Source organism: Macrosteles quadrilineatus, unplaced genomic scaffold (genome assembly GCF_028750875.1).
Source record: "Macrosteles quadrilineatus isolate MER2022 unplaced genomic scaffold, UCM_ALF_1.0 Scaffold_2__2_contigs__length_208266976, whole genome shotgun sequence".
NCBI lineage: Eukaryota > Metazoa > Arthropoda > Insecta > Hemiptera > Cicadellidae > Macrosteles > Macrosteles quadrilineatus.
Window position 1 is genome coordinate 150,326,318 of NW_026542595.1, and position 24,730 is coordinate 150,351,047.

The 24,730-nt window shown below is 35.1% G+C and overlaps 1 protein-coding gene and 1 non-coding gene across 2 annotated transcripts; both read left to right on the forward strand.

Annotated features, from left to right (window-relative positions):
• On the forward strand, window positions 1-11,236 carry LOC128986499 (E3 ubiquitin-protein ligase siah-1-like). The gene is made up of 2 exons (XM_054406900.1): window positions 1-231; window positions 9,622-11,236. Exons 1-2 carry the CDS (start codon window positions 229-231, stop codon window positions 10,399-10,401), a joined length of 783 nt encoding a protein of 260 aa, XP_054262875.1. The 5' UTR covers window positions 1-228; the 3' UTR covers window positions 10,402-11,236.
• A 13,421-nt stretch (window positions 11,237-24,657) lies between these two features.
• Window positions 24,658-24,730, forward strand: Trnav-aac (transfer RNA valine (anticodon AAC)). The gene has a single exon. It is a non-coding gene; the product is annotated as a tRNA-Val (tRNA).

Below are 24,730 nucleotides of genomic sequence, written 5' to 3' on the forward strand. Positions count from 1 at the left end.
TCATCTTATCTTTGATTTGCTCAATTCGACATTGTTGGGTGTTGAGTGTATTTCTGTAAATTTTTGTTTTGTATTCAATTGTGTTGTTGATAGTTGATGCGAGTTGGGAAACATCTCCATTGTGGGAAAGGAGAAACTAAATTGGAGGAATCGTATTTAACCAAAGACCTAGCCTATCAATTGTAGTTTTTACAGATAAAACATTCATATCTGAAAATAACTTCGGCCATGGTAAGCATATAATGGTTGTACTTACTCCAGACAAGTTAACTTACGTGCTACCTACAACAATAAATTAGGGACCTAAAGGTTAAAAGACCTGTTGACAACAAGCAATGTCTTATTTTCACTTATCAAATAGGCATCTGGTCCTCTTAGTCGGGTAAATATAGGATATGACCTTAAAAAAATTGCAAGAAAACGTTTTATGGTTTTATTTTGTAGAGTTGGGTTTGCAGAATGACATACTAAAAGTTGCCAAAAATCGGTGCACAAGAAAACCACCAAAATCACAATTTAAAATGGTGGCTTTTTTCAACATTGGACAAATTAAAAAAACATATTTCACATGTATTTGTTATGCACATTTTTCAAGATATTGACTTGGGACCACCGCCTGTATTTATTGAGTGGTTAGTACTTCATTTTGATAGGGAACATGTTTTTGGCCGCCATCTTGGATCCGCCATATTGGACATAGATAATTTTTTTTTCAATGTAATGATAGTGTTGTGACACATCATTACCAACTACATTTTTACACTGATTTCAATGCCGAAATCCGTTTTTAAATATCTTTATTCATTTAGAAGATATATACAAAAGAAAACTCTGCACCATACATTTCTTATGGACGTTTCGTAGTTTGATATTTTTTTAAAATTATTTTTCTTATATCTCCAGTTCTTATTAACGCTTGTAGTTCGTTCTAGGCTTAAAATATTCAGTAATGTAAGGGCTTTCATTTGAGCTCTTGATCATTAAAATCAGACGAGTTAAAGACCTGCTACGAACCTCAGAACAATATTAAATTTAACTTTTTAGAAATATATTTTTATTAAAATATTTATAACTCGGGTTGTTAATACGTCACCGAGTTCTTTCTGATCTCAAATTACTCAGTAAATGTTTGGCTTTAATATTATTGATCATTAAACAAAATCTGACAATTTTAAAATGAGCCATGGACCATAATTTAACATTAGAATGTATTTATATTGAAATTTGTCTTTAGTTAAAGACGTATATTCCTAATTCTAAATAACTCCCAAAACTCTTTATAGTCTTCAATAATTCGCCAAAATATTGACTTTTATTTTAGCTATGGATTACTTTCCAGGAGTTATTAGGGTTTGGGATATATGTCCTTAACTAAAGACAAATTTCAAAATAAATACATTTTAATGTTAAATTATGGTCCATGGCTCATTTTAAAATTGTCAGATTTTGTTTAGTGATTAATAAAATCAAAGCTAAACATTCACTGAGTAATTTGAGACAAGAAAGAACTTGGTGACGTATTAACAACCCGAGTTATAAATATTTTAATAAAAATATATTTCTAAAAAGTTAAATTTGATATTGTTCTGAGGTTCGTAGCAGGTCTTTAACTCGTCTGATTTTAATGATCAAGAGCTCAAATGAAAGCCCTTACATTACTGAATATTTTAAGCCTAGAACGAACTACAAGCGTTAATAAGAACTGGAGATAAAAGAAAAATAATTTTAAAAAAATATCAAACTACGAAACGTCCATAAGAAATGTATGGTGCAGAGTTTTCTTTTGTATATATCTTCTAAATGAATAAAGATATTTAAAAACGGATTTCGGCATTGAAATCAGTGTAAAAATGTAGTTGGTAATGATGTGTCACAACACTATCATTACATTGAAAAAAAATTATCTATGTCCAATATGGCGGATCCAAGATGGCGGCCAAAAACATGTTCCCTATCAAAATGAAGTACTAACCACTCAATAAATACAGGCGGTGGTCCCAAGTCAATATCTCGAAAAATGTGCATAGCAAATGCATGTGAAATATGTTTTTTTAATTTGTCCAATGTTGAAAAAAGCCGCCATTTTAAATTGTGATTTTAGTGGTTTTCTCGTGCACCGATTTTTGGCAACTTTTAGTATGTCATTCTGCAAACCCAACTCTACAAAATAAAACCATAAAACGTTTTCTTGCAATTTTTTTAACGGTCCCTATGTAAGTTTGTTTAGTTTGCCTGGACTATCTAGGCCTAAGTAGCCTATTAGGATACATTTAATAAGTTAGTAGATCAAGGATGTAAGTTTTGTTTTAGTAGGGCCTAGGCCTAGGCCTAATTATTTCCTTAGGGCATGTCCCTTTGTAAAAATTAACCTTATTAGTGTGGCGGGTATGGTAGGCCTAAGGAAATGTTATCTGAGGATTACCAGGTATTGTGTTGTAAGTTAACTTAGGCCTACACCTGTTATGCCGGCCATTTCTTTACAAAGTCTTAGGTGTTTAAACTTAAAAAAACTTCAAAAAATATTAAACTTATTAGCCTAAGACATTTGCTGCTAAGAGTATGATTTCGAGCCATGCGACCCGGGTCCTGCATGCTCATGGTCTAAAACCATACCATACACCGTTTCAGATCCATCCAGGTCAGTGTGAGCCAAGTTTTGGCCGGAAGAGTTTAAAATATCGCAGTATAGCTTTGTCCACGTTTTCTATTAACATTGTTGGAACAACATTTATATGTGTACACAGCTGTGTACCAAATTAAATCTCCAAAAGTAACAAAAGCTTTGTTACACGAATGTCCAATTTAGCCTAAGTGGTTAACAATTGATAAATTTTACAATTTTAACATTTTACAACTCGGTGGAATTTTTTAGTGGATAACTTATAAGGTTCATTAACATCACCCACATTCCACGTTTCATATAAACAGGATTAACTTATATCAAAATCGTCAATGCATTTTCAGTTTGTCGTCACATTTGATTACGTGTATTTTAATATTTAAAAAAGACCGTAGTCAACTTAGTGCAAACTCTGTGTTTTACAAGGGTCTAGCCTAAACAATCTGATGGCCCCTATCCCAGGTATCAACCAACCAATTGACTGGTTAGGCTAGGGGTTACAAAACTATGGCCCACAGGCTGCGCCCGGCCCGGGAAAGGTTCTCATGATCAATGTGTGATATGATCGTAGCTGTATTTTCTGGCCTTTAGTTTTTTTCCAATATAGGCTATTACTGTCTCCAGGCCTATCTTAACCAATATTGTAATGTCAATCATTTGAAGTAATTACAATTTTTGTTTGATGGTAGTTATTGTCAGTGGCGTAGCCAGGATTTCGTTTTTGGGGGGGGGGGCGATAGGGGGTCCGGATCCCCCAAAAATTTTGGTATTTTAATGTCTAAAAATTCAGTTTGTAACACTTCTGAAGGCTCTAATGTAGTAATGTACCTGAATAGTCACAGTCCACTAATAGCTAGGGCCTACCTTTAACTGTAGGCCTACAGAAATCTTTATATAAACAAGATCATCGCTCGCAGTGGTGGAGACTTTATAATCGTCATATTTTGGGATCAAGCAGTATCCTGATCTTCCTCAGTAACAGAATCACCATCATTGTCTCTGGTGGACACGAAAAACTTTGATCATAACCCGAGTCCAGAAAGATTTTTCTACTAAAATCTTTTTCCAGGGTGCAATAGGGGAGATTCGGCTCCTTTAGAACCGCTACTGTTCCAGCACAAAATTGTAGTAAACCCCCTTTTCTTTAAATCCTGGTGAAATTATTTTCTTTTACTAATTGCTGTTTTCACTAATGTTTCTAATTTTAACGTTTAAAAATAAAAGAAGAAAGTAGGCTTTATTCAGTCATAATTTGTATGAAAAATACCCCCGCCGCAGCAAACCTGCAGACTAAGCGAATTTCCATTTCCCTGAATGGATTTAGGCCTACACTAAAATGTCTCCTTAAAATTATCACATTTATTCCCTATTTAAATAGAATCAGTTTAAAACATACTTAGGTTTGCTGCAACAGGGAGGGTAAAAGTGTTTTTTATGTAAAATGTTAATAGTTAGTAAGAAATAAAAACATTTTCCAAATTTGGGCAAAATATGTTTATAAACAAGCAAACTACAACAGTTTACTTATTCTCCATAAGAATAACATGGGAATTTTAAATTTACAATTTTTTGGTATTTTCTCCGTAACCATTAGGCGCATTATAACGCTTCAATATACTAAATTATTTGTTTTTTTAAGCTCTACAAAATAGTTTCAAAAGAAATTGCAAAATTTTATGTTTTTTGGGTCAAAAATGGGAAAAACCCATTTTTTCCCCATAAAAAAAGGAGTGGTCTAGGAGTGAAGATAATTATATTTCTGAAATCTGAAAGGCATACAACAATGCTTCAATATACTAAATCATTTCTTTTTTAACCCCTCTACAAAATGGTTTGGAAATAAATTATGAAATTTTATGTTTTGAAGGTAAATAATGGAAAACCCCTATTCCCATAATTCAATCATGCTGGTTCTCGCGAACTTGTTAAAATAAGCGTAGGTTTACATGTTTGTGACAAATTTAATCAAAATCGGTTCATTTTGACTAGTTATCATGCTACTGGACACGCAGGCCTATGAATTGTGATAAATGTTCATGACTCTGTTACATTTTTTAGTTTATAGCTTTCTTTGACAATTAATGTCTAGATTGCACAACTGTGTCTAATAACAATAAAGGATTCTTATTTTTATTCTTATTTTTCTTATTCTTATTCTTAGAACAGAGGGGTTTTTTGGCCTCTGGAGACCTCAAAAAAAAAAAAACAAAATCGGTCCTGAGTCTAGGTCTTACCATGAGATTTTGGATAATAGCTTGTATGTGGAACTCGCTAAAACTATATAAATCATAATGCCTCAGGCAAAAATTTCCCCCATGACTAATATAATTTTAGTTCTTAAATCTGGAAAAACCTGAAACCCCTTAGTGATACATCCCAGAAAAGCAGAGCTGAGAGTGTAAGAGGGCCACCATACATAGTGGACGGCTAGGGTGGAAGTTAACTATGGCTAGGATTGGTGGACTAAAAATAGGTTTTACCTTTCGTCTACAGCTCAATCAGTTGTAACTTGGGTTACGGCCATTACAGCTTACATGCCATCATCAGACATCTTCAGCTGAAACAGCGTCATCACAGTACAAGCACATAACATGAACACATTTTACAATAATTGCGAAAATAGATGAAAAGGCCAGTCGCACACACAATAACGTTTGACATAATCTGAACTCCGGGGTGCCGACATCAGAACATCATGAACAGTTCATGCAAGTCGACATCCAGTTCAGATCATGCCAACCGGTATGTGTGCAACAGGCCGTTAAATAATTTATTTTTGTAATTGTTAAATGTGTTTGTGTTATGTGTTTCTACTGTCATGACGCTGCTTCAGCTGAAGATGTCTGATGATGGCATGTCAATGCCGAAACGGCCGTAATGCAAGTTACAACTAATTGAGCTGTAGACGAAAGGTAAAACATATTTTTTCCTACAGTCACCCGACAAAGTTGGCTTCCTTGTACTGTTTATAGTACAGAAAGCTGCTAATTGCTGCATATTTATACTTTGCCGTACGGTTTATACTTTGCCGTACGGTTTATACTTTGCCGCACATCAGGATTCCAACGAAACAACACAAAACAGCGTGGTTCCATTATGCACGTAATCCGTGTACGGTTGGAAATAGGTTGGCAACACTTAAAGATAATTATACTATGAGCAGCTGATTGACTATTATAACTACGATTTAACCTGTCATTTCGTGTTTATAGTTTCGGTATTTCTGAACTTTCTGGACTTTTCTTTTAAACGTTTTTAAAACCTTCCTACGATCTTAATAAACAAGAAAATACCTTTTAAGCATTTTTTTTAGGCGCGGAAACCACTTCAAATTACAAAAACATACGGAACTATATTCTCAAAACGCGGAGCACATTTCTTGCCGAGGAAAAATAGCGGAGTAATATGGACCGCGGGTACTACTTTCTCTAGGGCACCATTTGTGTTGCCAGCTGAACCTAAAAACGTGTTGCATAGTGTTTGAAAGACTAATTATTTAAATGCTTTATAGTGACTGTAGGAAAAATATAATGTGTAACACGAGTGAAAAAGGCCTTTGCTGCACTCGAGATCATTCCACACTCGCCTGCGGCTTGTGCGTAAACATTGCTCTCGTGTGCAGCAAAGTGCCACTTTCACCACTAGTTACACAAATAACTATTAGTTATATCACAGCTCAGGGCTAAAACATGAATTCATCAGATAATGATGGATTTAATTCATCAGATAGGTGGAACTGTTTGTGCAGCTATGATCAGGCACTTTTATTCTTTTCATCTTCACTGTATGCATGTCTACCAAGTAGGAACAAGGTAATTTTTTACTATGACACACCAAGACAAAGAAAATTTGAAGGTGAATTTAATTTTAAATCAATTCCTTAAACTTAAATGGTACTGCAGAACAAAATTAGTTCAATGGTCCTGTTTTAGTAAAATCAACTAAAATATAACTCAGGTGTTAAGAATAGTGTTACATTGTGATCTGAAATACTTAACCACACAGAGTCTGTCAAAATAAGCTTAGCATAAAAAACTACAGGAAGGAGCTTAGGACTCATGACCTACAGAGAGAGCTTATCAGTCAGTTGATAAGCACTGATATACAAAACATTAACAGTCACATTGACATGACTAATAGAAAACTATGGAATATAAATGAAACAATGGAGAAAGGGCCTTGAAGGATGTGTACTCTTTCTTCCAATGAAACATCGTCCAAGTGATAAAGAATGCATTTGATATTGAGGTAAATTGAAAAATAAAAATGTTTTAGTTGAACATTCTAGGAACTTGACACATATAGCGTATGAATTGACATTTTTTTAAGAAAAAAAAGCCACACTTATACATATATTACTTTTCAAATGAAGGCATTGTCGTAGCGACGGACCAGCTTAGAAATTCCTTCATTGTATAATTCATTCACTTTTGCCTTCAACCTTTTGGTTACTTCTTCTTGTAGCCGGTGGTGGACTTACCATAAAGCACACTAGGCACATGCCTTAGGAGGGGCGGCGCGGCGGCGGGCGTATGGTGATTAGCGGTGAAGATGACTCACGTTCATGTCACGACATGCAGAGGCAGACATACGACTGCAAGAAGCGAGCACTGTCAGTGTGTCATTACCAGTACTGTGTGTTGTGTTTCTAGTGGCAGTTAAAGGTGGCAGAATAGATGTTGTGTATGTGTGTGTGTGAAGTGCCTGTTTATCATTTGTCTTTTGGCACGGCAAGGCCATTTCTAAAAAGTAAATAACATTGAATATAATATGAGTGCGCCCACTACTGTGGGACGGCCGGCAACTCCCGTCGTTTGTAAAAAAGTCCGAGAGACAGAACTCTAGGACGTTTCCGAGCTGCCGTACTGGCCGTACCGACCGGAAGCTGAGACCGATCGGGCGGGCGGCAGGGAACTCCCACCATTCTCCACTGATCTCACAGTCTCCATTAAACTGTTTTAGCTAGCAGACAAGCAGACTGTACTAAATTGCGGATGTGAGATTGTGCGGTTGTCCCGTCTTGTCCATCCGTTCCGTCTAGAGCGAGCACCCCCCCCCCCCTTAAAAATTCGGTCCGTGCCGTGCCACGATAAGTTTAGTGCCCTTATATTAATTACGGTATTTCGGTATTAATTACAATGCCAGTCATTATAATATATCGCAAAAGCCGTGTTTATACTTGTTCTTATTAATTTAATGCACAAAGTATAACAAATAACTGCATAGATTCGTGGAATCTAATCAGGTAAAATCATGTTTTGAGTACTAAATATAAATAAATAAAGTGCCTCTCTATTCCTTTAAATTTTGAGTTAAATGTTACATTGTATACACAACTCATATAAAGAGGTGACAACACAGTTTATTATAGGTAAAATTATTGTTAGGTGTTTTGAGTGCTAAATTTAAAACCAAGAACGCAGTGATTAATTAATGCTATTCATATTCATTCTTGCATCAACCACAAAATATATGAAAACCTATAAATACAACTTTAATGTAATGTACTATGTCCTGCATTGAATAATGCATTAATAAGCATGCCAACAATGGGAAATTTAATATCGCTTTTACGTTGAAAACTTTCCTTTTTTGCAAAACACAAAGGGGCGACGCCGTAGGTAAGTCCGCCACTGCTTGTAGCTGTGCGTCGTCATCAAAACGCTGCATAGCCAGCCACTTCTTCATTGCTGGGAATAAGTGAAAGTCCCTCAGTGCCAGGTCGGGACAGTATGGCGAATGAGGAAACAACCCTCACTTAAAAGATTCAAGAACTTCTTGACTGACATTTGCCGTGTGGGTCGAGCATTATCGTGAATCAACAGGGTCTTTGAGCTTAACTTTCACCTGCGCTTGTTTTGTATCACTCTTCTAAGGTTTTGCAGAGTTTGGCAATACCTTTGTGAGTTTATTGTAGTGCCTCTTTCCAGGAAGTCCACAAAGTTACACCTTCCCCATGTCAAAAAACGTCGCCATCACCTTCCTTGCCGACATCGTTTGGGTTGGAGGGAATCTGTGTGCCCCCACTACATTGAATGCAATTTAGTCTCGCAGTTCATATGTTTGACCTATGTTTCGTCACCAGTAACGATGCGATGGAGTAGTGAGTCACCATCTTTATCATAAAGCATCCAGAAACGTTAGTGCTACAGCCATTTGCTGATTTTTGTTACTCTCTGTCAAGATTTTCGGTACCCATCTTGCACAAAACTGATGGTAACCATAAGTTTTCGGCAATGATCTTGTGCAACAAACTTTGTGATGTGGTACTTTGTGAACTTGAATTTGTGGTAAACCTATATAGAGTTCCAATATTGTGAATTTATTGTGAGTTTTACGGACTTCGGCTTTGACTTTTTCGATAAGTTCGGCAGTCACTATGCTGGGTCTTCCACTTTGCTCTTCGTCGTGAACATTAGTTCGGCCATTTTTTTAATTTTATGACCCACTGACACACTTTACCTTCAGTGATAATGTTTTTCCCACAAACTTAACAAAATTGCCTATAGATTTCTATCGGTTTACAGTTTTTAGCAGTCAAAAACCTTATTACTGCACTTTAAAAAAAAAACCTTATTCAATCAACACAGACATTTTAAACTGTCACAGTAACTCAACGGAGTACAGCAGAAACCTCTCACTAGCACTACTAGATGCCGACTGAGCTGCGTAATGAACTGACACCAAAATGACCGAGCTAGCCCCGCCCCTTGCGGATACAGACAAAAACTTAATCTACTTTCTGGATAGCCCTCGTATTAACCTCCAATCAATCCTTTAATTGTGTAGTTCTATGTAATTCATTGATAGATTTTGCTTGTGTAATAACCAAATTCCCTGTCTCCAGAGTATACTTGTTGAGATATTTGCAATATCCTTAATGTTCAGAACTCTAACTAAATTTACTACTGTCACAGTTATATAATGCTTTGATAATGGCCAACCAATAAAACAAATGAACTCCAACTTCAAGCTTATCTAAGCTTATTCTTTATTTTCAGGATGATGAAGACGTGGGACAGATGCTGGAAGGGATTGAGAAGATCGCTCAATGCCCAGTCTGCTTGGACATTGCCAAGGGTCCAGTGGCGCAATGCAGCAATGGTCATATCACCTGTGGGAAATGCAGGGAACCTCTGGAAGAATGTTCTATCTGCCGAGGACCATTTATTGCTACCATCAGTAGGATTCTCGAAGAGCTTTTGACCTTTTTGCCTAAAAACTGTCCATACACAGACAAAGGGTGTGGTGCTGTTAGTCTCCTTGATAATCACAGCCAGTACTGCGAGTTCAGACCAATCAAGTGTTTGGTGGGAGAGGACAAGACGTGCCAATGGACTGGCACTATCAATGATTGGAGAGAACATGTAAAAGGCGAACACGAGAATTACGTCTTAGAGCCCAGAGGATTCAACCAGCCTGTCACTCTACTGTTCAATGACATCAAAGCTAATTGGAAAGCGTGCTGCTACTACCAGGAAGTAGAAGGAGAGCTGTTTTTATACTACGTGTGGAAGGATGGGAACAAATTCTGCCACACTCTGAAACACGTTCAGTGCAAGAAAGCCAAACAAGAGTTTTACTACAAAGTCAAGTTTTTCAGTCAGGAACAACTATTTTACAAAAGCTTGATACCATCGACAACATTCAAGGAAGACATACCCTTGGAAGTAAACCCTGTTGTTTTCCTTATGGCGGATTTGAACCCCATAATCAAAGCAGACGGAACAATCAGTGTGGACGTTGAGGCGGTACAGTTAGATTTGCCCAAGAAAGAATAAGATTTATGACAAGGTACGAAATGATCTTTATGAACACTTAACCCTGATCCAGATGTCTCATGTTATAATAATCAGCTAAGTTATTGCTGATATCAAGCAAGCTGCAAGGGTGAGCAGTGTGTTACACTTATGTGTGTTTTATACTCATTTTAAATAGATTCACATGATATGAAATATTACTAAGTTATAAGTTGACATGCTAATAAAAATTAGTTTTTGTGTAAATGTGAAATGGCACATTGTTAGTATTAACTTGTAGCTTAAGGACCTAGAACTGATACTCTTGAAAGTGTGTTTTAAACATAGTAGTTTTCTTTTAGAGAAAGGTAACTTAAATTTAATTTTCATATTTAAGTATGTTTTTATTTTTTAATTTTCATTGGCAGGTAATAATTAAGCAATTTATGAAACTTTAATACAGCTCAAAGTGTTTTTAGAAAGTACTCGCTAGTTTTAGTGCCAGGTGTAATGTTTTAAATAAGTATTCTCTAGTTTTCAAATAAATTTTTATTGGACTACTAGTGAGTGTGTGGCTAAAACATTTCCATTGACTGTACGTTCAATTTGAAAATGTTTTACATGTGGTTAGTTCCTAAGTCTTGGCGTTAACAAAAAGGAGAACATTTATTATTTTGAAGAGCAAAGATTTTTAAGTTTTTTTCTTGACTGTATTGACATTAGGTTTTTAGAAACTTGTACTTTCAATGTAGTTATTATATGTTTACCTAATATAACAAAAATATTGTAAACTCAATATGCTCTAGTAAAATAAGGGACAATTAACGTGTATCAGTGTTTCAGCAAATTTATAGTAGGCTACCTAATAAATATTTAAAAAGTACGACTAATCTTAACAACTAATAAAGTTCTTAACCTATTTCAAATTATTTACATGTAATATGTGTCTGAGTAAACAAAAAAAAAATTGTTTTTTTAGGGTCTAATTAGGCCCTAATCTGACCCTAATTTTTTTAGGGTCAAAAATCTAATTACAGCGCGCACTTCACAGTCAGTGGCATCTCAATTACCGGCACCATTTTTTAATGCTCGAAACCAGATGTAAACACGGCAGATTGTTGCCAAATTTCCAGCATGGGCTTGCCAATAGATGCACATCTACAGCACAAATTTCAAAAATGCCAATCACAGCGCTGGAAAGAAGAAATTTAAAAACTGTACTTAAAAACATGCCTCGTACTTTAGTATGGTTCAGCAAAATCAAGATTTACGGAGAAAAGCTTGGTGATACAAAAAATAAACTGGTTTGCATTTAGTTGTTCTCAGCTTCTAAGAACTTTGTCCATTAGTTCTAATTTTATTTATTTATTTTTTTAGGGAATATTAAGCAAAACTTTCATGCATTGAGGAAAGAGTGGGGTAAAGAGGCCATTGTTATCCTGATTCAGATTCCCAGTCTTTGATTCCCATTCATTTTAGCTTACCAACTGAACTGCTCAGCAAAATAGTGTTTTGCAAAATAGTATGTGGCAATCTTTAGCAACTAGTATGAAGCAATAAATATACCATTAAACGCTCAATAGGAACTTTTAATTAATTAAATGCTGTCAACATAAAAATAATTTTAAGAGACTAAAAGATGTAAACGAAAATATCAATTATAGTTATTGAACATGTTTAAATTAAATTTCCGACGCCGACATATAATTTTATATCAACATTAGAACAGGATTTAACACCTTGCATTTAGCTTTGCAAAGGAGAGATATGCTGTTTATTTTATTTTAGGCATTCTTTTAACTTAAATTCACATACAACTGAAAAATTGTTTAGAATTGTATCTGGCATCTGGCCGAAGGAGTTATATTATGCAATAATTAAAATAAACAAGTTGTTAGTTAGAGTAGACCAAATTATATTGAAACAAAACATATAAAATAATAGCGCCTGCTGCTATAGACTTAAAAAAAATATAATAACACTAGATTCAAAATTATATTTTTTTTTTACACAAGAATCATAACAATATGTCAGGTGCAAATGGTTGATTCAGAATCTTGACATAAAAAAACCCATCTCACGGTTTAATATAAGACTAGTGCACATGTTGCTCCGTTGCTCGAATTCGATCAATTGCAAAGTATTACAGCTAAGTTTATTTCAAAACGAATAACAGTCATAATTTCCAATAACTTAAAAAGGCTTCAAATTTAAAGTATGCACACACAGATTTGGCATCAAGCATCGGCATGTATTTATCTATAATCCTACTTGGCTAGCTTATACGTAAACAAATTTTGCTCCCCATGTATTTCTTATGGGAGTTAAATTTGATTTCTCTTTTCCGAGTTCGTTTAGCTCTGCTACCAGACCAATTTTCATGATTGAGGTCTCAAATTGAAAGTATGCATGCAAATATTTCACATCAAGCATTGGCATGTACTTACCTACTATTACTCAACCAAAAAACATAATTTGATTCATTTTTTAATTCTTACTTAAATTTAAGATATATTTCACCAGTTATAATTATATAATCCTAAATCCTATATATTTTGGTCTAAGAACCTTCAGTGAAATTCCGGCTTTCATTTAAGTTATTAGTTATTCAAATCGGTCGAGTTTCAAGCAAACGCATAGTGAACAACCAACATAAAAATTATTTTTCATAAGTTTTTCTATGATTAAAAATCAATAGCTCCAGTATTGTTTAGACTTAAGAAGATCAGTTATAGGCTTTAATTTGAGCTATTGATCGTTTGAATCAGTTAAGGTAAAGATACTGTATTACCATTGACTATATATACCTACTGTAGGTATATATAGTCAATGGTATTACTTAATGAAAAATCATAAATTTGATTATTTCTCTGATATTACATTTATTTTAACGCTGCGGAGTAATGGGTCCTAAAGGAATAAAGTTTTAGTGTGTTATTATGTTCACCAAGGAATAACATATTTTTATTTAATTTACTTATATGATTATTTCTCAATGCATTACATTTTAATATTATAGCTGCTCGCTGCTAGTGCATTTTTTTTAAATTTGGTAAACAGTAAATTTAATGGTGATGGCGATAAATTAAAATAATATTTAGCGATTCTGTGAAATATTTTTCAATCATATTAAGGAGTTTGGAAACAGGATCACATTCTTATTTCAGACACAAACACAGTTGGTTGGATTGGAGATTCAAATAAAACTTAGAGGTAGTACAGTTAACTATCAGTGTTTGTAGATTAACTGGATTATTAAAACAATTTAGGGTTTCTTATTAGCAGCGGACGGAAGTTTGCAAAATTTGTCCAGTGTCCAAAAGTTATCATTGGACATGACCGTAGAATAACTAGGTAGGTTAGTTTCGTAGTGCCTACCCTAGTGGAAGTATCACTAAGCAATCATTAAAAAATTAAGTGATATCACTAAAAATCCTATTGATTTTTAATGATATCATTAGACATCATTTAATAACATCATCTAACCAAACAAACCTAGTGATGTAACTAGATTTGTTTTTAATGATATCACTAAAGATCAGTATAGTCATTAGAAATAACTAGGATTAAATTGTTAATCATTAGGTTTCTACTGACATCACTATAATCATCAAGCCAGTCACTAGAAGTCATTAGAGAATTTAGTGATATAAACTTAAAATCACTACAATTGTTCGTTAAATGTGAAAGATTCAAAACTGACTGTTGGGTATAGCCAAGCAAACTCAATATGATGTAATAAAATAATTTATTTCCTTATATTTAAATTTGAATGTATATTAGTGTTACAAGGTACATTGATCTGAGCTTAAAAACCCCTTTTGATGCTTTGTCAAAGAAAGTAGAAAAATTGGGAATGTTATTTAAGTTATATGAGGTGAACTTTAAATAAAACTTTATTGAATTATAATATTTTTGGAATCCTAACCTGTTGAGTAGTTTTATTTATTTATTCGCGGTACAACCATTTTTAAAGGGTTGACATGCTGACATTATAATGCAATATTGAAAGATTGTGATTCAAGATTAACGAAAAGTGATTAATGAACCCAAGTGAGATACTACGCCGATTTTAAAATCTGCATTTTGCTGCAGATTTGTAGGCGAGGGGATTGTCGGCTGGGAATCTGTAACGTACAGGTTGTTACCTGTCCGCGCACACGGTCGACTAAAAAATCGGCCAGTCGCCGATCTTTCATTGTACAGTATTTCAATAACTATAAGATCTTTACAACCATTAAAACATGCTTAGTCAAATTTTTGTAAGTTTTGTTTCCAAGTTTACCCCTATTCAATCAAAGCTGGATTACCATATATTATTAACAGGTATTTTTTAGAAAGAAATTGTCCAAAAATCCGTTGTCCAACTTATAGTAACAGTTTATCAAAACTTTCAACAGAAATTCTATAGCAATTAAAAATTTTTTAATGTCATCTCGTAAACAGTGTGCAGTTTATAAAACAGCCCATTTTAAAGTCTCTAACTTGCTATCCGATGAACCCAATATTTACAAAAACTTCTTTTTTTCTTTGATCTAATTAGAAGAGCACAAACATAGGTTAATTCAACAAAGTCCATTTTAGGATACCTTAACAATGCACTCAAAAAAAATCATTTCTTGACTAAAAATCGCCACGTGTGCGCCTAAACATAAAAATCACCACGTGTGCGCCTAAACATAAAAATCGCCACGTGTGCGCCTAAACAAAAAAATCAACTGTGTGCGCTTAGCCAACAATTTAAGTGTTTAATTGTAAAACTTCAATTGACTTCACTGTCCGGCCGCTCGAACGTGCGGATGTCCACAACCTATCTCCCCCTCCCAGACAGTTTCAACCCCCAAAAAATGTCCCGGAAGACCTAACGAAGCCAAACGTGGACGCCCGAAAGTTTTGGAAACTACACGGGAAGAGCAAGTGCAGGCGGCTAAAAGGAATTATAGGGGGACGCACACTCAAATCAAATCAGGGATAGCAAAAAACAATACTCCAAAGACCACCCTGAGGTAAATAGAGCGGCTGTTGGGCGTTATAACCAAACACACCCTGAGGTCAACAGGGCGGCTGTTGGGCGTTTTGCCAAACGCACCCTGAGGTCAAGAGGGCAGCTGTTGGGCGTTACAGCCAAACGTACCCTGAGGTCAACGGGCGGCTTTTAAGCGTTACAGCCAAACACACCCTGAGGTCAACAGGGGAACTGTTGGTCGATATAGCCAAGGAAATCCTGACACCTCTCGACAAAGGGTGCAGATTTTCCAGTTACATAATCCTTTGCTGTCTCACCTTCGTCACTTGCCAGCTACACTTGCTCGGCATATTTCTCAACACCTATGGGGTCTTGCGAGGGAGAGTTGTTGAACAATATTCCAGCTTTTAGTCTAAAAAAATTAGTCTTTGGGACAGTGAAATCTTCAAGTGTACCTACTGTGGGGCTAGGCTTTTTGAGGAGGAAAAGTGTTGGAAGAAGTGGTTTTGCGGACAAGGGGCATACACCGTCCTTGATCTAAGTCCTCTTGATGAAACCTTCTATTCTGATCGTTGTTTTCTCGACAGGGCTTTCTTTTTGTAAATCGGTCCCGTCTTTTACATCGACGGCGAAGAAAGGCAGAACATTGCTTTGGTTAGATCACTTGACGGTGTCGTTGATGCCTCTTTCACTTGATACCTGTCACAGCAAAATCCATACGTCTCTCACTATCGGCGTTTGGGTAGTGAGCCAGCTGTGAACGCTCACTTGGATTTCCAAGTGACAAGTAGATCCACCCTAACCATGGTCCCGTTCTAGGTGACAGGCAAACAGCACATTGATGTGCACGCTGTCCCAAGCACCAACGAGACAGTTTACGAGCCCCACAAGCTATCTGTATGGAAAGTTGGATCCGGTCGACCCACTTCTATCAACCTTTTCAGTCCTCCACTTTCAAAATTAAATTAAATTTAAAAAACTTAAACAGGCAAAATAGCAAACCCTATTATTTGATTTAATAGTTTCATCAGATCTGATTTAGCAACTGACGTTAAATTATGCCACATACAAAATATTAAAACCATTAGCATAACCTCAAAATATGGTCCTACTGCTGTTAGGCAAGGTGGAGTTGGAATTATCACGTTGATAAGATTATTCAGTAGGCCTAAACCCACTGAAATTACTTTCATTGTCATGATTGTCATTTATTAATTCTTCGAGTGTCAAATGAACCTACATCTGAAGTATCTGAACTTTCAGTTGTCAAAAGTATCAAGGTCTAAATGGAAAAGCTCTGAGTCTACAGACTTAATCAGGACTATCATTTGACCTATCAACGATTTGGCAATCTATAATTTCATATCAACATACTAACTTTTACTACAAAACAAAAACCTGACAAATAGGCCTACTCAATAAACAACACAATAAGAGCCACAGACGACAAATGAAACTAATGTAAACATTACTAATGAATGAATGATGATTGAATGGATCACAGCTGAGTTGCAAAGAGGACTGTTACAGTGCATAGAGGAACAATAGTAGTCTATTAAAACATATTTTGGTAGGTGTACTGGGAAGTGGTTTTATTTTAATACTGTAATTTGAAAAGTGGTTATTCTTCAACTGCAAGTCCATATTAGTATAGTTCCCTAAAAATATCAATTTACGATTTGCGCAAACTATAGTGCTTTCGTCATCCGTAATGAAGAAAGAGGAGGGGAACGCAGGAACCGGAAAGACAACAGAACTAGAATACAAACCCATAGAGGAATTAAATTATCTAAGTCACGGAAATATAATTAATTATACATTATTTATTGACTTTTTATAGTCATTTTGCACTGCATGTACATTTTGCTCAGCATGTTTTTTTACGCTCTAAAAACAACACAAATTTGGTAATACACAATACGTTTATATCTAATTTAAACATGTTAAAATTATGCATGTCATGCATATGGACACGTCAAAAAGTGGATTACATGTTGCAAAAACACAAGTGAGAGATAATAAAGTACATAAAACATTCAGGCATTAAACATAATAGTCAAAAAAGTCAAATACGTAGAGTAATAATTACTAATTAAAACATAAATTTTGTCTTACAACTCTTAAGATCATACTAATCATACTATTAAAGTAGACTATATACATGTTAAAATAATGTGGTGTAGTAATAATAGAGATCGATGGGTAATTGCAACTATAATTTCAACATGTAGCCTATATTTTTATTTAGTGCATACAAAAACACGCTATGCAAAACATACACGCTATGCAAAATATACACGCAGTGCAAAATGACTATAAAAGTCAATAAAAAATGTATAATTAATTATATTTCTGTGACATAGATAATTTAATTTCTCTATGGGTTCGGTTTGGATTCTAGTTCTGTTGTCTGTCCTACCCCTGCGTAGTGCGTTCCCTTCCTCTTCCGCCATTACGGACTACGAAACGAAAGCGATAGTTTGCACCATTCCTACTATACATAATAAGCAATAGTATATTTACAAAATTACATAGAAAAGATTTTAATTTTAAAATACTAGCTACTTGGGATGTATAAAAAATAAAATGTAAGCTCAATAAAACAATGGGGGAATTGCGGCACCATCTTCAAATTGAATGCTTTGAATTTTACGTCTAGTTCCCCGTAGCCTAAGCGAAACTGCTCGAATGATGGAAAGCTGGCTTTGGATTCTCAACCATCCGATAATTTGGGAGTATGGTTTTCTCCATTTTACAGCCAGGGCTTCGCTTGTTCTCCTCTGAAACGCTTCATATTTTTTGTGGGGGACTCCTTCCGTACTTGCAGGTAAGTTAAATATCTTCAGGCTAGGCCTATGATTAATTATTATCCAGACCTTAAGTTAGGCGAGAATCGCTTTAGTTTGGATCACACTTTAACAGGTGCCTTACTCTCAAATAGGCTAGATGTAGGCTACTCATTCTCAAATAAGTTAGCATAGGCTACTTAATTTTGTTAGCCAATTGTTTTAACTTTAGTATAAGTTACTAGCCTAGGATAGAAGTGGAGTGGGCCTAAATGACACAAGGCCTAATCAGCATACACCTTTTGCTAGGTAAAATAGGCCTAGCCTAGGCTTTTAAGTAGGCCTCTAGGCTAGGCCTAGTAGTGTCCGAAGTGACGACTCGCGTAGGTATTTCTTGACTCGACTCAAATCGACTCATGACGAAGGTAAGTTAATTTGTCAAATAAGTTAGGTAGGTACCGTGACTCACCCAAATACCGCGATTCTTAATTTTTCTCACCAATATCAAAAATATTGCTGGTCAAATAGGCCTACGTTTAAACTTCATATAAGAAGTAAATTCAACTTTAGGAGTTTAAATGTCTGACGGCTGCTAGATCCATGTCATCTGGCTCATTTAAGTATCAGTTTGAATGTTGAAGTTTCTTGAAACAGGTGTTTTCGTTATGTTTTCTATAAGGACTCATGACTATGTCAACTACATTACTTAGAGTTTTGAATTGAGTCAGACGCAATCAACTTGGTGCCATTGTGAAACCTCAGCCAACACAGGTGAGTTCGGGTGTTGCATTTTAAGTTAGTTAACGTTCTACATTTACTGCAATATGTGAGTAAATGTAAGACGTAAACTGAAGTGTAGCCAGTTCGGGCCAACTCGCAGCGTAACAATTATCAGTTATTATAAGTTTAGTAATACAGTTTGGCGAGTCGGCTCGAATCGCATTTAGCCAATAGCTTATCGTTTAAGTTTTGCGAGTCAACTCATTAACTACGCTACGAGTTCATATAGGTTCGGCTTTCTCAGCATAAGTTCGTTTCTTACTGCATTCCCCTTTGAGCCAATAGTGTTTAAGTTTTGTGAGTAAACTTGTTACATTCCAAGTTCGTGTAGGTTCGTTTTTTTCCGTACAAGTTTGTTTAAGCGTTAAGGTTTTGGAAGTCGACGAGTTGAGTCAACTCGTTACATTAGTTTTAGGTTCGGGCAGGTTCGGTTTTCTCTGTACAAGTTCGTTTTTGACTCACTTTGAGCCAATAGCGTTTAAGTTAAGTTTTGGGAGTTAACGAGTTGAGTCAACGCATTACGTTCCGAGTTGGTGCAGTTTTGGCTTTCTCGGTACAAGTTTGTGTCTTTGGTCTACTCGCTCCGCATTGTTCTGGCTGGCAGTAAGTTAGGCATAAACTCTTGAGCTCGAGTTAAGTTATGGATGAGTTGACTGGAGTCAACTCGACTCATCACATCACTAAAGCCTAGGTTACGGTGAGTTATACAATTTGACTCACAATAGAGGCTAAGCCTGAGGATAGCTCCGGCCAGAGGAACAACTAAGTTAGCCTGTAACCATCAATGCTAAGATTGAATGTGTATTTCCTAAGTTTTTGCCTTTTAAGATATAGATTTTTCTGTTATTCGGCTATTGTATAAGCAGGCCTACCAAGCAGACAATGATTTAATTGATTTGAAAGGTAGTTTTTCTAAGGAAGTCATAAAGTTTTGTTTTGACTGGCTTTTTAATCATAAAAATTTGACATGCCTAGACCTAGCCTATCTCAGGGACATAAATTGCTTCTGAGTAACTTATTTTACTTTAGTTAACTTACCTGATATTGAACTTATTGTACTTAGACATTTAAAACATCTGCAGGCAAGGTGATTGGTCTATAGGTAGGTATGAACCAGCATCTCCCGCCATTAATGGCTGTTAAATATCAAAATATGTACCCCAAATAAGGTGATTATTTTTCTAGACACAGAAGAAGAGATGGAGGAGAAGATAGACAAAACAAGAACAAGGTGCACAAACACCAAGTTTGCCGTTGATGCTGACGAGGGAACTAGCCTATAGGCCTTGCGAGAGAAGTTAGATAAAAAGCAAGTACCGTAAGTAAAATACAAACTAAGTTATCACAAATGCTAATTTATTTTACTGTTGTTCTGTGGAGAAACCTATATTTGATCTTGAAAAGCTTTAGGCTAAGCAACATATTGGGAGTAAATTAGGTTAAGTTTACAAGCAGCTTACCTTGCTTGTGACTTGTTATATGGCTAGCCATTAATAACTTAACTCAGGGCCGATTGCCGATTAACCGGATAGGCACGGTAGGCACTTGCCTAGGGCGCGAGGTAAATGGCTTTTTTGGGGGGCGCCAAGAATTGAAAAATAAAACAAATTGGTGATTGTATTTGCATGTGAAATCAGGGAAAATTGAAAATTCCAGCTATAACTACAAAATTAACGCATAATTCTCGGTTAAAAAAAGTCACACATCATTCCTGGATTTCCTGGTCGGTGGACACCCTGTAATATATATTGCAAATGGGCGCTAAGTCTATTAGTTGTGCCTAGGATGCTTAGAGGGTCAAAAACGGGCCTGATTAACTCTTTCAGTGCTATGCGGGATATATCATTGTCCATCTTTTTCCCGAAGAGTACTAGGGAACGATATATCGTTGTTTGTGTTTCATCCGAATATGCTATGCGATGATATATATCGTGCCGGTGTGACTTTTGATCGTGTGAGTATAAATAATGGGCATATCGGTTGACTCGGTTGTTGTTTCGAAACAGCGATGGTTTCTTTTCAGTCCTCATACGATTGAGGCCTGATATATAGTTCCTTAGCACTTTTGAGATGAAACATTTGATTTTTATCGATTTTTCTCGCACACTAGATTTAGCCCCCGTGTCAGGCATAACACTTTTCGGACAACATATAAGTATACTATAACTCTAGCATTTTTTAGAAATTTACAAAGAAATTCTAGTTTGGGTTAAACAATTAAGTTTTTGGTAAGTTAACTGTTCAGTAGGCATTTTACGATTTGCACTCTCATCGTTTTATTTTGTTTACTTTTAAATGTTAATAAAATTTACCTCAAGTAAAATAAAACATAAATCATGAATTAAATACAATAGGTTTATCAATTACTTAGGCCTCATTCATATTTACTTGGGCTTCATTCAATTAAGTTAAACAATTAAGTTTTTGGTAAGTTAACTGTTCAGTAGGCATTTTACGATTTGCACTCTCATCGTTTTATTTTGTTTACTTTTAAATGTTAATAAAATTTACCTCAAGTAAAATAAAACATAAATCATGAATTAAATACAATAGGTTTATCAATTACTTAGGCCTCATTCATATTTACTTAGGCTTCATTCATATTTATATTTCCAATACAGTAGTACGTTTCAAGTCAAATCGATTAAGTTGAAAAATAGAACTGTTCAAGTAATATTTTTTTAAATTTAAGATGTAACTAGGCCAAGCCTACAAACATTTATAATGCTAAACACTCAACACTTAACTTGACTGGTTTTTTTTTGGCACACTCGTTAATGACATCGTCAAAGTTCATTTTTAGAGTTACATCACTCTCTGTACACAAGATTTTAAATGGTTTGGTTTAGTCTGTTAAAGTGTTGGCCTAATCCGACAGTTCCTGCAGGCACAGTTTTTAATTCATAAAAAATTAAATAGGCTACTTATTTTAGGCTTTTTTTAACATATTTTCACTGCCCAAAAGCTTTTATCCACTCTCTTTATAAACCCACTGCTGAACTTGGTTTTTTGCTCATTTCACACAAACAGTGTGTGAATGTAAAAATAAAATATCTCGTTTAATAAAAATAAAATTATAAACAAAAACATGACAGTAAATTTAGTTCACTAACCAACTGATAATGTGTTTCTCACTCGAGCAAAGAGAACTGACATTGGTGAGTAATGAAAAAAATGACATTGATAATTAATTACAAATAAAGATTTAAGGCGGATCAAGTAGTGACATATGTAAGCAGTGGCAGTGATGAGTCATGAGGGAGGGAACCAAGAGTGAGGAGGATTCTATAGAGTCAGAAAATATTTTCTGTTGCTTGCGCCAAAAAAAAAAAAACTTGCGTCTAGGCTCATTTATAAACGCAGAACTGATGGTGGCCAGTTTTGAAACCGCAGTTTCATTGTCAAACCTCTTGCTTCACAATGGCGGATCCAGAGGGAGGGAAGACATTGGTTTACATTGGTCGAGTAAGCTCGGCCGAAATGGCTTGGCTATTCTTACTTGTCATGTTTTAGAAAAGTGGGTTTACATTAGTAAAGTTAATTCGGCTGAGTTGACGACTTAAGTTTTGATGATTACAAGTAAAGTGTAAATTATATGTAAATGCTCCGTAATATAGGTGTTACATTTCAAAAATGCTTGAAAAGGGTGTACAATTTGTTGGTAAAGGAAGTTGATGCATTGGTGAAAGAAAAAAATGAATAGGGAATTGGGCAGATTTTAAAATCATCATTAGTTGTTCTTAATTCAATGATGACCTTGTGTTTTTAATTCTTTGTTTCGCTTCTTGTACTTGCACCAAACCATTACTTCCCATATCTTTTACAAGGTTGTCAATTGCTGTTTGTGGCATTTCTTTGTTTTTCTAAGAAGTGCTTTTGAGATTTAACAAAAAATTTGCATCTCGATACAACTCAACAAACTTTGTCTTTAATGTTTCCTCTTCTGTCCACTTAATTTTAAAATATTTTTTAAATCAACTTTAAAATAACAAAAACATGTATAAGATTGCTAAAATGCGACTTGAGACAGCAGACTGAGAGTGGTGGGGGAAGGGCAAGTGCTCGAAATTGGTCGAGTGGCTGTCTCCTGGCCAAAACTACTCGACTTGTCCGCCAGCTGGGTCTGGCACTCGTCTCGCTTGTCAATCGACTCGTGAAATTGTCTTCACTGGTCAAGTTGACGGTAGAGTACTGACTCGCCTGTCTAATCGCTCTTTTACTCGACCAATGTAAATCAGGCTTAAGCGGCAAGGTGCCTTGTTGTGATGAACTATGAAGCTATACACAAAAAAATCCCTAACTTAAAACACAACCCTCGTAACATGTTTCTCTTTGGATATATAGGTTATAACATTTCTTTTGCATTGTTGTTGATGAGTTAATATTTAATTCATGGCTTGTTGTAAGATGTAAAAATATTGCATTTTTGTTTTTCATTGCTAGTTTAAAAAAAAATTAATTTCAGTTTTGTTAATTAACCACTCATTTGAAATTACAAGTTTAGGTTTAGGTATGAGGTCTTGCTCTTTTTACGTCTCTTAATTACTGACATGATTTAAAAATTATATTTCAAGCTCTCAAATCCAGCTTGGGTTAAAAGTTAGTATTTTTACCATTTGAAACCATTTTGTGCTGTTTTGTTTAAATGTACTACTATAGTATAAAAGAGTCCTAAAGTTTAAATTGTAAAACTAATTGAATAGTGTACAATTTTAAAATAGTAAACTATGAATATTCTGTTTAGTTTAACTAGGGTATCTATGTAAGTATAAAATATTATTTGTGATTCCAATGTTGGTATTCTCTATAATATTATCTTAGACCTTTAGGAACTTTAGGAATATGTGGTTTTTTAAAGAAGCAATGATTGTCTAAGGATTTATTTGCTCAATGCACAATTTAAAAATAATAAACTTTAATTTGCATTTCCTTTTTAAGGGATCTGAAGCAGCTGAAGTGCCGTATATGTTGCAAGTTTCAAAATCCACTAATGTCTTGAAATGTGTGTTAATTTATTGAAAGTTAGTCATTGTCTTATTGTTATGTTTAAGTGAACTGAAGTTAAAATTTTATAGTTAGCTCAATGTAAATTTTAAAAATAATAAACTATTATTTGTTTTTATGTCTATTTTGTTTTCCACCTTTTAGAATTTATCTAGCTAACTAAATTTCAATAGGGGTTTCTAGTGATTTCGTTAGAAACATGAAGTGTCATCACCAAAAGTCAGTAAACTTGTTTAGCTGTATAACAAAACACAAAGTGTTATAACTAAGTATCATTAAAAGTATTTAGTTAAATCACTAAATATCATCAAAAATAACAAGTTATACCAGTACACATCATTTAAAGGTTTAGTGATATCATTAAAATTGTCTAGTGATATCAGTACACACCATTAAAATGTTTAGTGATATCATTAAAATTGCCTAGTGATATCAGTAAAATTGTCTAGTGATATCATTAAAATTGTCTAGTGATATCAGTACACACCATTAAAATTTTTAGTGATATCATTAAAATTGCCTAGTGATATCAGTACATACCATTAACATGTTTAGTGATATCATTAAAAATTTCTAATGGTATCACTAAGTTGCGCTATTGATTTTAGTGATTGATTTCTAGTGATTTTTACTCGTCCCAAATCTCACTACGTATCACTAAATTTTTTTTTAATGATTGCTTAGTGATTCTTCCACTAGGGTATATCCTAGTTTCTCTTCTCAGAGCCCATGTACGTATTGTTACCTATAATTGAACAAGCGGTTTCCGTGGTGTAGCGGTTATCACGTCTGCCTAACACGCAGAAGGTCCCCAGTTCGATCCTGGGCGGAAACA